Source organism: Sebastes fasciatus, chromosome 21 (genome assembly GCF_043250625.1).
Source record: "Sebastes fasciatus isolate fSebFas1 chromosome 21, fSebFas1.pri, whole genome shotgun sequence".
Classification (NCBI taxonomy): domain Eukaryota; kingdom Metazoa; phylum Chordata; class Actinopteri; order Perciformes; family Sebastidae; genus Sebastes; species Sebastes fasciatus.
This window is the reverse complement of record NC_133815.1, coordinates 14377958-14392746: the sequence shown is the minus strand read 5'-3', so window position 1 is coordinate 14392746 and position 14789 is coordinate 14377958. Positions and strand designations below refer to the sequence as shown.

Genomic DNA, 14789 nt, shown 5'->3' with positions numbered 1-14789 from the left:
CGACTGACTCAAACACACACACACACACATACACACAGAATATTTACAGTCTCCACCAAGCTGACCTCCCAATGAACCCGGAGAGGAGACTCCTCACAGGCCATGCACTATACCCATCCTGTCCCGCCCCCTCATAAACATACACACACACACACACACATACACACATAAACCATGGACTGGCAAGGACGGCAGTGAGAGGCAGCACACACAACAAACAGCGACATAACTCTCCCAGCACGCTCACACCCCTTAAACTTGCCGGTGACATGCAATTAATGACAAAATATACAAGAGGCTCACCACAGATGTGTGTGTTATGTGTGTGTGTGTCTGTGTGTGTGTGTGGGATTTTACCTCCGTTGTCTGTCCTCTTGAGCGCTCCGTCTTTGTGTGGACACAGCTCACATCTCTGTGGGTAAAGAAGAAACAACGGGTCAGAAACAACTGGTCGACCTCATCTACTTTAACACAGAGGTATGACAAATATGCCAGAATGTGAGATAAAATGGGAAGTGGCCCTGACTTGGACACGAGGCCAGAAACTCTACGGGAACACACCCTCACTATCTGCCACCTAAGGATGTGTCTTTCTCCAAGCGTGTGTGTGTGTGTGTGTCAGCTAATACAAGTCCTTGGGCAATCATTTCTGCTGCTCTGAGCCTGACAGTTCATCTCTTCCTTAACTCACACATAAGCTGGTGTTGTTCTTCTTGAGGCCGAAACTAAATGCTACAAAGAGCGCAGTGTGTGTGTGTGCATAAAGAAAGACTTTCATGTCCCTTCTTTCTTCCCCTTTTTCTCACACCAATACTTTTCTGTTGCATGTTTAAGTTCACTAGAGCTGCAAGCAATGATCATTTTCATTTTAGATTAACCTGTTGCTTTTTTTCTTGATTAATGGATTAGTTGTTTGGTCTATAAAATGTCAGAAAATGGTGAAAAATGTAAATCAGTGTTTCCCAAAGCCCAAGATGACGTCCTCAAATCTCTTATTATGTCCACAACTCAAAGATATTCAGTTTTACTGTCATAGAGGAGAATAGAAACCAGAAAATATTCACATTTAAGAATCTGGAATCAGAGAAGTTAAACTTGTTTTTTCTTAAAAGATTACCCCTCATAAACAAGATAGTAAGTAAAGGTGCTCCGACTCCACATTACTATCTCAAAATTCATTTTTCTGAACAGGTTTTCAAAAATCTGTCTTTAACTTTTTATACTTTTAACTTTCATTTATCTCTTAAGGCCTTTATACACCGGGGGCATGACAAATAAACAACACGCCTGCAGATATAATATTAGACATATTATTTTCTCAAGTGAGTATTTCACATTTTTGGGGGGCTTTTATTGTGAAAGGTAAGAACAGAAAGAGTGGATCTGATCTGCGCTGCCTTTGTCAAGGTTGAAAGAAGTAATAAAGTTTGCCATGCTGGTTCGGATTACAGGGCCTTTGTGTTGCCGTTTCATAAATATAGACGCAACTCAACATGCTACCATGTTGTAAGTTTCGCAAGGTCGATGCCTTTATTTGCGGTGCAAAAGCTCAGAAAAACGACCTTCTGAAAAAGAATTACATCGCTTTTTGCCGCGTAATATTCACATTCTGTGTGAAAGTATTCATTCACAAATTAATCGCACACAAAAAAACGGCGCTGGTGTGTTAATGTTGTCAAAAATATCGAAAAATCTATACATATCAATATTGAATATTTGGAACGGTTTCAATGCTCATTTTCCACAGTATTGATACAGGGATACCAGCTGCACTTTCTGCTCTCTCCTCTCTCCGACAGCGAATTGACACACACACTTGTTGACACCACAATTTAACTTTTGATAAAAATCAAACATTTTATGCCCTCATATTTTTCCCCGTGGTATCGAAAACAGTATCAAATATTGATATTATTCAAGGTATTGTCTCAAGGTAAGAAATTCCAGTATCGTGACAACACTACGGTGTGTAAAGGCCTTTAATCTCATAACATCATTCAAATGCTACAGGTGTAAATACCCTTTCCAAATATTCCTTTATAAGACAAAGAAGGCAGAATCCAGAAGTTGAGTACTTTACTATATGCATTTTTAATTTTCATGGAGGCAGAAAAATCAGAAAATCACTAACTTCACCAGTTCTAGATATCCTTTAACTTTGCACACCAGCTCGTTTAAATACTTTCGTATGAGTCTATTGTTATTATCTTTAAAAGAACACCTCACCCATATGCCAGTTGCACAGCCTGGCATGCTGGACAAACAGGTTTGTACACTTGATTCCTTCAAGGAGAATAAAGTTTGGATGTTTAACACTTTACGTATCAGCTGCGGTGTAAAGATTTTGTACACTTTGGAGCTGCTTTGCAGCGAAAAGCATTTACATGTACTTAAGTGACCTGGTTATTGTTGTATGTCTCCACTAAACTCATTACTTAAATGCCATGTAAATAAGAAATGACCTGGCTGCCTTCGTCAGGTTAAGAGGTTAGTGGAAAACCTAGTTATCCTGCTAAATTTCTGCAGGAGAAACTTTGCCCTGTGTGCACACATGAATACAGCAAGTCGGCAGATCATTCCTAGCACCTGTATCAACAACTGCGCGAGTAAATCTTGTCCTGACATAATCTCGACAGGTCCTTAGAAGTTTGCCGGGGTCATATTAAGTTGAAACTCAGCAAGCCATAGCAGTTAGTGGCTTTTTTTCACCGAGTTCCACAAAAAGAACACGTAAAATATGGAAACTCTTTCAGTTCAGTCCTAAGTGACATGATTCAGAGGTCTGTGGAGAGTGGGTCAGTCCAGCAAGTGTTGGAAATGTAGTTTTTTTCCAGGGCCGCGTTCCTGCCTGGGCAGTAACATTTTCATGTGCTGTTAAACGTTTCACGTGCAGTCTAGATAGCTTAATATTTGCACCATAGTATGCCACACACAACAAATGGTATTTGGTAGAGTTTGTAAACTGGACACACTCCAACAGCATTTGAGATAATCTTTTATAGAGCTTTTCAATCAGGATTAAATATAATTTGGTGAAATATGATGGTAGCTGGTGCAGAATAAAGATTGTGGGCTGACAGTCAGGCTAAGGTCAAAGGACGGCAGGACGTGCAAAAGAAAATACTGCCGGTACATTCGGTTGCTCCACAAAAAGAGGCAGCAGCAGGCAGGTCTGTGCAGACCTCTAATATAATTTCTCTAGTTACGATAGTTGTATAGATTCAAAACGATAGATATGGTGGGCTAAACAGCACTAGCAGGCTTTCAAGTCTCACTAATGAGTTAAACAACTCAACTACTATTGCTCTGTGATAAATGATGCCATTTAATACGACACAATTCCTTCTTAGGTTCCCTAAAAAAGCCAAAGAAAGGTCCTCTACCACTGTAATCGCATTGCAGGATTTTAATATAGTGTTAAACTTTTATGTCAAATATACACAAACTGATGTACCGACACCGGCTTTGGGTATCAGCCGATACCGAGTACCGATCTGATACCAGTGTTTAATTATCAAGCTGTATGCCTTACTGTGTGGAAATGAGTTGGATCATTCCTTAATGTGTCAGGTCTTGCCATACAAGTTTTTTTTACAGTCAGGTTTGACTGAAATATTGCTTTCTTAACTTTGTAAAATGAAATGTAACCAATAAATACATAGATATAAATGTATTGAATTGTTATTTATTACTAAAATAATAAATCATGCACCAACAACTTGGCAAAACAATCTTCAAAATTAACAGGAATTACAATTCAGGTGTAAATCTTTTAAATGCCGCAACAAATTGGTCAAAACTTAAACAGGAATTAAAATTCCAGTTTATAATATATACACTGTAAACATAGAATTGAATTTAATAGATCTGCCACATTGTCACCAATATCCGATCCAGCTATTCGAGTCAGTATCGGCCCGATATCCGATCCAGTATCGGTGCATCCCTACTGCAAACAAGTATTAGGCAATACAGGCCGTCTTAATGACTTGATATGTGTTTCCTCACATAACTAAAATAATCAGAAATAGTGGACAACTCACATTCAGAACCAACTCAAAAAACTTTCTCATCAGCACAAGATATGCCATTGACTACTGATGGTGATGAAATATTACTGTCTTCAACATGCATTGTGTTATTATAACTGCTTTATTCCAAGTTGATTGAACGGACATTGATACAAGACCCAACCTAGCGCTATTCTTGCAAATTTCAGCCCAGTCGCCAGGAAAAATTCTTTTAAAGCATTGTATTTTTCTGCAAACCACAAATATGTTGAATGTGGGCTTTCGGTCAGAGTAAGTGATGTAGTACAAGGAGCGACGCTGTATATCGAGCAACCGTTATTGATAGTTATGTGGTGTAATAACGAGTATAACAAGCAAGAAAGTCCACAAAGGGCAGGCGGAAAGCGTGGTGGGAGGGTCAAACAAACACAGGACTCACCCAGGAGACTGCTGATGGGCTACCATGTGAAACCGTTACGTCGTTATGGTTGCTACGTTATGTTGTAATGTTATTATTTTAACACAAACCAAGTAATATTAGAGTAGTTTTGTTGCCTACACCTAACCAATCGTTTCACAACATTAACCATTTAGCATTTTGCGTTTCTGCACGTGTGATACAAGGCTGATATGAAAAGTATTTATGAAACATATTTTTGGTTCAGAATCGTAAACATTCAACGTAACCCCGGGGTTTACAGAAACCAACATCTGCCAACATCTTTTCTGGTGACTGGGTTGCACATTTAGAAATGATAGCACTGTTCAAGAGCATGAGGTCCACCATCTATGCCAGACAGTCCTGTAATTCCAGGAGTTTCCTCATAAATGATGAATGGATAGATGGATCGTGTGACTCACCACACGAGCTGCTCTCTCCTGAGATTCACACTTTCTGCAAAACCAAGGACCTGTGGGCACCTGCACGATGCCGTAGCATGCTGAGGAGAGACGGAGGGGGCGCGTTAAAGTAACTCATCACAACCATAACAAAAGACATTTTATACCACAGAATACATTTATACAGTGATAACAAAACCACACCAACCTGACGACGCTTGATAACATATTTACATGATCACACCAACCAATGATTTTTTTTTTTTTTTTTTTTACAAGTGCCAGAAGATAAACTTGTGACTAAACTGGTTTGAAAGCAGAACTGAGAAGTGTTTTGATCTGACAGACTGTTGAACACACCGCTGTTGTTTTTATATCACTCTACTGACAGCTGACATACTACAACATATTTGAAGCCTCTGGGGACAGTGGGAGAATCACTGGTGATGCATTGTTAATTTCAACACATACAGTATAGGCATCAATGATAAGTGTTTGCCTTATGTTAATGTTGCCTAGCTTGTTACACCATACATAAAGAGGCTGCATTCAAATAGTCCACAATCTTACTTGGACTTCCTCCAAACATTTATATGAAAAAGGTCAAAGAACACTCACAATGTCAAGGTAGAAGGTACATTTCTATTTTACTCACACTGTGTGGATGCTACATGAACAGGGCCACGAGATCGGAGAGGACTCAGTTGCTATTGATGTCTCTTTACTTTCATACATTCTAAGAAGTTCTGTCAATTCTTAATAATACTGTTGTTCCGATATCAATACCAATATCGAAAATGCCTCCGATACTGCCCAAAATGCGGGATCGGTTAACGGCGATCACACCAGTCTATGCACCGATCCAATACCATAATTTATTAACCCAGGAAAAAAATCAACTTGTTTAACCGGAAACCACAGTAGCCTTCACTGTGCTGTCGCCCTGGATGTATCATGGCTGCCACTGGCAACTACTGTCCACTATCCATACATACCATAACAACAACAACAACAACAACTATTTCGATATTTTAAATCACGCTGGTATCGGATTGGTACTCAATATCAGCAGATACCACAAGTTCAGGTATCGGAATCGGGAAGGAAAAATGGTATCGGAGCATCTCTACTACACCACATTAGCAAACAATATGATTTAAAAGATGGACTGCACCTTCAAAAACACACTGCGTTCTTTCACCTCGTTTACACAACTCAGATTTGAAGTTGCAGTGCAGCCGGTGCTATACAGCAGCGCTACCATGAATAGCCTACCTCTACACATTTTGAGATTATCTCTGATCTGACCAGAGCCCATAATCCAATGGAATAAACAGCTATAATCCAGATTTCTGAGAACAAAACACCCAGAGGTTACTTCAAATGAAGAAACTGATGGCCAGACTTGCAGACGAAACATCAAGCACCAGTTGGTTATGATATTATTCTGCACACACTGCATACATGACTCATTTTAATAATTATGGCTGGCTGATCCAGTCACTTAAAAACTTGCAATTTCTATTTGTTGCCATTCTAACCGATGGCACATAGAGGACTGTATGTGAATGCTTTGGTGTTATTTAAAGTTTTTCACTAAGATTCAGAGGAGAGCTCAAACACACAGGAGACATCATTTCTTAACAAATGTTAAGAGATTGTGAAGGGCCATAGAAAAAATTACAAAATAAAGTATATTTTAAATGACGTGATTTAGACTAAAATATAAATTTTTAACTATGTTGCTGATGGATGCTTTTGTCCCAACAATTGGAAAAACTAAATGAGTGACAGTTCAGAAAATTTAAAATATTTAATTATAATAATTTCACATTTGAAGTTGAGAATGCTCAGCAGTCTTGATAGCTGTCTGCAAGTAAATCCCTTGCATTTACAACTTCTTGTACAGTACATCATCTTCCTAAATGATCTCTCAACATTGGTGAATGGTGTATATTCTATAGTATTAGTATATAGTGTGAAATTTGGACTTTCTCAAAAAAAAAAAAAAAATGCTCCAACAGATCAACGTCTGTTGATTCCTGAAATTCAGAAATTAGGAGGACTGTCCGCGACCAAAGAAAATTGACTAACACTGGTGCAATTTTATCGACAGATCTGTAAAGCTGAGTTTCTCCACAAAGAATCACACAAAAGCACCACTGACTGTTGACTATGGGCTTACAAACATGCTCCTATATCAGACATATTTAACAGCCCAAATACTAACAAACTGTTACAAAAAAATGTGTGTTGATAGATAGATAGATAGATAGATAGATAGATAGATAGATAGATAGATAGATAGATAGATAGATAGATAGATAGATAGATAGATAGATAGATAGATAGATAGATAGATAGATAGATAGATAGATAGATAGATAGATAGATAGATAGATAGATAGATAGATAGATAGATAGTAACTGTATTGATCCCGAGGGAAATTCAAGTTTCCAGCATCACAGTTCCATAGTGCAAAACATGTTAGTAAAAAAGCTAGTAGTGCAAAGTACAAAAAAATATACCAGATTTAAAAATACAAAGAGATGAAGAAAACTGTTAAAACTGAATATAGTGCTGGGTAACAGCTGTGATACACGACTATTAAAAAAGTGAATATAGTGCAGAAGAGACTGTTAAAAGTGAGTATATTATCTGTTCTTTATTATCTGTACAAGTGTGAATACACTTGTACAGATAATAATGAAATGAAATGCGTCTATAGTTCAGAGTTGCTGACATTTCAAATAGTCTCCCCCCTGTGTTTGCCAAATGGACACATGGCCAGCTGTTAAATTTGTAAACACTGGACGTCATCATCTGAGTCATCTTGGGGTGAGCTGTGTCTTGGCAGCACTGTATCACTGTGTCACAGTACTATAAGCCAACATGTAGCTATTATAGAAATCATTGTTTTGCAGCGTGAACTGTTCCAAATTTTTTAACTCACAACTTCAAAAAAGTCTAAATAAGTTTCCCTCCATCTACAAACGTTAGACTATTGATTGATAACATGCCGCTGGTACGCCAAAATGAATAAAATGGGTCAATTATTTTTATTTATTGCTTAAAAGGCTACATGCCTCTGTTTTTTGTAATGTTCAAATATTTGGTATTGGTATCGAATTGGTATCGAGAATCGTGGAAATTCACTGGTATTGGTATCGACTACTAGATTTCAGGTATCGTGACATCCATAGATCTGATTACTGCCATGTATGTGACTGTTGACTTAAAAACATGCTCCTATCAGACATATTTTACAGCCCAAATACTAACAAACTGTGTGTTACAAGTGTGAATACACGGAAATGCATCTATAGTTCAGAGTTGCTGACATTTCAAATATAGTCTCCCCCCTGTGTTTGCCAAATGGACACATGGCCAGCTGTTAAAATTTGTAAACACTGGACGTCATCATCTGAGTCATCTTGGGTGAGCTGTGTCTTGGCAGCACTGTATCACAGTACTATAAGCCAACATGTAGCTATTATAGAAATCATTGTTTTGCAGCGTGAACTGTTCCAAATTTTGAACTTAGAAAGCAGCGTCTAAATAAGTTTCCCTCCATCTCAAACGCAGATTGGAGAGCAGCAAAGGGGCATCAGCTAACACAGTAAAAAAAGAGCTAAATAAAGTGTAACAAAATATGAACCATTTAAATAGAAGGAAGTATAAAAATAAGAGCAGTATATACAGTATTGGCAATAAACAGACTATTAACAAAATTGCACAAGTGGAAAATGATATTGCAGAGTGAGAATGAAATGAATTAATGAAATTCCACCTGAAAATATCAGGTTATTGTCAGTTTTTTGGTGTGTAAGTGTAAGTGGTCTACTGGGAGCAGTGCTGGTTGTGGAGTCTGATAGCTGCAGGAAGGTAGCTATTAGAAATTATTGTTTTGCAGCCCTGAACTGTTCCCAATTTTGAAAACCCAACTTAAAAAGTCTAAATAAGTTTCCCTCCAATCTCCAACGCAGAAAATATCAGGTTGTTTTCAGCTTTTTGGTACTAACACTAACAAACTGTGTGTTACAAGTGTGAATACACGGAGATGCATCTATAGTTCAGAGTTGCTGACATTTCAAATAGTCTCTCCCCTGTGTGTTTGCCAAATGGACACATGGCCAGCTGTTAAATTTGTAAACACTGGACGTCATCATCTGATTCATCTTGGGTGACCTGTGTCTTGGCAACACTGTATCACTGTGTCACAGTACTACAAGATATAATATGATATTCCTTTATTAGTCCCGCAGTGGGGAAATTTGCAGTGTACAGCAGCAAAGGGAATAGTGCAAAAAACAAGATGCATCAGCTAACACAGTAGAAAAAGAGCAAAACAAAGTGTAACAAAATATGAAAAATAGGAGCAGTATATACAGTATTGACAACAAACAGACTATTAACAAAATTGTACAAGTGGAAAATGATATTGCACAGTGAGAATGAATGAATGAATGAATGAATGAATGAAATTCCACCTGAAAATATCAGCTTATTGTCAGTTTTTTTGCACTAATACTAAGTGTGAATACACAGAAATGCATCTATAGTTCAGAGTTGCTGACATTTCAAATAGTCTCCCCCCTGTGTTTGCCAAATGGACACATGGCCAGCTGTTAAATTTGTAAACACTGGACGTCATCATCTGAGTCATCTTGGGTGAGCTGTGTCTTGGCAGCACTGTATTACTGTCACAGTACTATAAGATATAAGATATATATATATCTCTATTAGAAATCATTGTTTTGCAGCCCTGAATTGTTCCAAAATGTTTTGAACTCCCAACTTAAAAAGTCTAAATAGTGCAGACTGTTAAAAGTGAGTATAGTACATTATTATCTGTGCAAGTGTGAATACACTGAAATGCATCTATAGTTCAGAGTTAAAGACATTTCAAATATTATCTCCCCCCTGTGTTTTCCAAAAGGGACACATGGCCAGCTGTTAAATTTGTAAACACTGGACGTCATCATCTGAGTCATCTTGGGGTGAGCTGTGTCTTGTCAGCACTGTATCACTGTCACAGTACTATAACATATAAGATATATAGCTATTAGAAATCATTTTTTTGCAGCATGAACTGTTCCAAATTTTGAACTCCCAGCATCTAAATAAGTTTCCCTCCATCTCAAACGCAGATTGCACTAGCCTATTATTTGGTAAGTTGGTCAGTGTGTCACATATTTTAAAGTCCTCCGCGCAAGTTAACACCTTTTTGACAACAGAGTATATCCCTCCTCCTCCTCCTCTATAACCCACAATGACAGCTTCTGACAGGAATACAGAAAAAAGCGGATTAAACAGACAGTAAGCAGTGGACAGCCCTGCTTGCTGCATGAGTAGAGAGCCTGACCTCAGCCTGGCCTTGGTGGTGAGGGCAGGCGGAGGAGGAGGAGGAGGAAGAGGAGGCTCCATAACCTTGCAACCAGACTAACTAGCCTTGTGAGCTAACTGAGCTATAATAGCACAGCTTACCTTGATGCACGGCGACATTGCAGCCGTGTCCGTCGCAGTACACCAGAGGGTTTTCCGCCCAGCCTCTCTCGTCGGAGCAAACACAGCACCCGCCGATCATCTCCTTCATATTATTGTTATTCGTCGACAACTCGTCGTCCGCCGCCAGACAACGCTCGCCGGAGACCATGTACGAAGAAAGCGGACATGCGGAGGAATTACGATGCAAATATTAACCCGAAACCTTCCTCGAAGACGCCCTTAATGTCCTTGCTACGACGCTTTAGGTCCCACTCAGTCGTTATGTCATGTTTTGAAGGTATTTGCATCCCTTTTCGACACCGTATTTTCCTCACCAAAACATCCACTTCCACGGCGCGACGGTGGTGGTGGAGAAGAGGGGGGACTTCACCATAGAAACCGGATATGCGTAATGACGCAAGGCGTGCGTATGTGTGCGTAAAAAGACGTGATGTGATTGGATGGCAGAGAGCAACGTGCCATTTTGGTTCCCACATGGCCGAGGTTGTTTGAAAGTTTCTAGCAAAAGAGACTTCCCTTTTTGCTCGATTCACTGTCAACACTGTAGCAACATGGAGGTAGGCAAAAGATGTGGTGTTATTATTGACAAAACAGAACTATTACCCTGCACTATATACAGTTTTCTTCATCTCCTTGTATTTTTTATATCTGGTATATTTTGTTGTACTTTGTAGATGCATTTCAGTGTATTCACACTTGTACAGATAATAATGCACTATACTCACTTTTAACAGTCTCTTCTGCACTTTATTCACTTTTTTAATAGTCCTGTATCACAGCTGTTACCCTGCACTATATTCAGTTTTAACAGTTTTCTTCATCTCCTTGTATTTTTATATCTGATATATATTTTTGTACTTTGCACTACTAGCTTTTTTACTGCCTTTTTAGTAACATGTTTTGCACTATGGAACTGTGGTGCTGGAAACTTGGAATTTCCCTCGGGATCAATAAAGTTACTATCTATCTATCTATCTATCTATCTATCTATCTATCTATCTATCTATCTATCTATCTATCTATCTAACAAGGTCCACCAATGAGATTTATGAATGGAAGAATGCCAGTAATAGATACATGATATGTAATGGTTAATAACTTTAACATTACCTCTCCCAGTAGCCTTACAATAGGTATGGATAGTGTAAAATATAAGTTTAAATTTATAGCTTGTAAATCCTGTATTTTAAAATATGGGTTTTGCTGTTGTTTTCTTAATCTTGTTGGAATAATACAGTATAGACTGTGTATTTTTTTGTGCAGCCCATTGCCAACCAGCAGTTATGCAACAGCAGCATCCTTGGAAACACACTACCTGAAAGTGACAAGTCAGTCAGATTAGTTGTAATAAAAAGTTTAAACAGTTTTCTTCATCTCCTTGTATTTTTATATCTGGTATATATTTTTTTTGTACTTTGCACTTCTAACTTTTTTACTGCCTTTTTATTAACATGTTTTGCACTATGGAACTGTGATGCTGGAAACTTAAATTTCCCTCGGGATCAATAAAGTTACTATTTATCTATCTATCTATCTATCTTGTGACACACTTTCTTTTTTTTGTAACAGTTTGTTAGTATTTGGGATGTTAAATATGTCTGATAGGAGCCAACAGTCACATACATTGCAGTAATCAGATCTAGTCAAATGTTGTATCTATTTGATCCACTTTGCTGGTCATAAGCAGAGGTGGAAGAAGTCAGATCTTTTACTTATGTAAAAAATAGAAATACCACAGTGTAGAAATACTCTGCTACAAGTAAATGTTCTGCATTCAAAAAGCTTACTAAAGCAAAAGCACATAAGTATTAACATCAAAATATACTTAAAGTAACAAAAGTAAAAGTACTCATTATGCAGAATGACCCATTTCAGAATAATATATGTTATAGGATTATAATTACTGATGCATTAATGTGTACAATCACTTTAATGTTGCAGCTGGTAAAGGTGGTGTTCATTTTAACCCTGCATTATATTCAGTTTTAACTTTTTTTTTCATCTCCTTGTATTTTTATATCTGGTATATTTTTTTGTACTTTGCACTACTAACTTTTTTACTGCCTTTTTACTAACATGTTTTGCACTATGGAACTGTGATGCTGGAAACTTGAATTTCCCTCAGGATCAATAACGTATCTATCTATCTATTAAAAGCAGGATGTTTAGGAAACAGATGGGAATGAATCAATCAATCTCAAGTTTGAACTTGTCAAATATGACGATTTGCTGCGTTTCTCTGTTTTGTATAATTTTATTATTTATTTATCATGTTTTTGATTTTGGACTGATGGTTGGACAAAACAAGACGTGAATAAGTCAACTTGGCTTCTGGGAAATTTGAATGAACATTTCATTTTAATTTTAATATTTCCCTAAAAAAAAGGATGGACTGATTGGCAGAATAATCAATGATGAAATAACCTTTAGTTGCACGCCTGGATAAATTGTATGTGTTCACACATAAAGAAAACCTTTTTTTGTTTAGGTGATTCAAGCAGACTAAACAACACACTTACACATATCAGTTGTTGCAGTCAATTTTGGACAGCTGCTGATTCTCTCTTTCTATATTTAATATTTATTTTATCCTGTCCTGTAAGAAGCCATTTGGATCACTGTCACACCACTATATCACTTCTCTATTAGCGAGACTATGCATATTTGTAATTATGTTCAAGGCTTAATAATTCATTTTCAAGCTGTATTGCAGAATGTTTTCCAGATGTCATTAATTTGTACATATGCATCTTTAAAAGTCAGGCTTGTAGATGTTTTAATGCATTTTACTAAACTCATTTAATACAACATGACAAAAGTTAGATGATAAAAAAATTACAGTTATAAATATTGTCCTTTACAGCACAAACTAGTAAAACAACAGATTTTAACAACCATTTTTACAGTTTTAAAATCAATGACAACTATAGGTTTTCAGAAACTTCAACAGGTTTTCCTAGACAAAATAATAGCCCATGCATACAAAAGTAACTAAAATATTTTCTGTCTTTCACCATGCCATTTCAATATGATTAAGAATGGTAGAAGAATGTGTAGGCCTTGTGAGCGTAGAGCCAGCAGACTTGAGACAGCAATTTGAAAAGCTTTTCATTGTAAGAATGAATACCTTTTTATCTTTCAGAAAATACTAAATAGGCTTTGAGAATCCTGTATCAGGCTGCATATCAGACCTGTCAATATACAGTTTTGTTTTGACAGCATCCCCATGCTGTTGCCAAGGATGCTCCAGAACACACACACACACAGACACACGCACACACATGCTATTCCAAGCACTCAGCTGCTGCTTGCATCACCGATTCCTCTGAGCGAGCTCCCGCTCTTGGTTTCCAGAGAAACGTAATGACTTGCCAATAATGCGCAAGAGCACACGAGCGTCCTCCGTGTAATATGGTGAGCGAGAGGTCCCTGGGAGTGCCTGCCCATTGTTTGCTTTAATTTCAAATTGCTCAAATGCTCCAGTCGACACTGGGCACTGCACTAAAAGGGGGGTGCGGGAGGGATGGGGGAAGCTGGGGAAAAGGGGAAAAAAAGTGAATTGTGTGTGGCAGGGGAAAACCTATTAGAGCTGGAGAGAACAAAGGGAGGCGAAGGAGGGGGCAGCAGTTGTGGAGGGGCCCATATAGCTACTGAAACACTGAAAATGGCAAATGATTTTTACAACTTGCACTTGATTAAGTCAAAGTCTGCACGAATCATGTAATGCTCCTCGAGCTGTCAAGAGAAGAGCTTTCTCCCAGACAAAAAAATTGCAGCGACACTATCTGCTTCCAACCTCTATTGGGTGACCCCAAAGTACAGATAGCACTCAGAGCTTTTATGTAATTTAAAGTATTCTATGGTTATAACCAGGCAGTCCTATATGTTGGAGCTTTGTTGTTCATACTGTACATCAAGTAGGTGTTTGGATGTGGATCTCTAACTCCACTACAACAGCGTTTCTGCTACAGGCCTTGATCTGTTTGGAAAAATTGGCTGTCTTGTCTCGACCGTATTCTTTCACCAAACAAAAGATTAAGATTCAACACACTGAAGAAACATGTACCATTTTTTTCCACAATGCAACTGTAGCCTATAGAGCAGGATTTATGCCATAGGCTACTGACACTCAGGGTTTTCAAACATTTTGTCTGAGTATTGTGCAAGATATGGTAATCTGTTGGACCTATAGTGAGCGCAGAAATACACCAAAGATGGAAACAGCATCCTCAAAAAACATATTTGATTGTTATATTTTTCATTCCATTGATTTTGCAAGCGTTTAAGAGAACTATATAGAAACAATGTATATAAATAAAAGGGTTTATTTAATTTGCTCTTCTTGCAGTATGCTCATTCATATGCCTTTGTAACTCTTTTCTTGGTCTATGTTTAATTGTCAGAAATTTGACTTCACAGCTCTTGAGATT

General features: G+C 37.8%; 1 protein-coding gene across 7 annotated transcripts in view; it reads right to left on the bottom strand.

Annotated features, from left to right (window-relative positions):
- The window catches only part of mllt10 (MLLT10 histone lysine methyltransferase DOT1L cofactor), a 56556-nt gene extending 45813 nt beyond the window's left edge, over window positions 1-10743 (bottom strand). For 3 of the 7 annotated variants that reach the window (XM_074622615.1, XM_074622614.1, XM_074622616.1), the window contains exons 1-3: window positions 10339-10732; window positions 4872-4951; window positions 358-412 (exon numbers count right to left, since the gene is read on the bottom strand). In XM_074622615.1, coding sequence (XP_074478716.1) covers window positions 358-412; window positions 4872-4951; window positions 10339-10507 — 304 coding nt within the window. In that variant the 5' untranslated portion in view covers window positions 10508-10732. Of the gene's footprint in view, window positions 1-357; window positions 413-4871; window positions 4952-10338 lie in introns of all 7 variants that reach the window. The other 4 variants (XM_074622617.1, XM_074622620.1, XM_074622619.1 and 1 more) reach the window with 4 other exon arrangements.
- Window positions 10744-14789: the final 4046 nt, after the last annotated feature.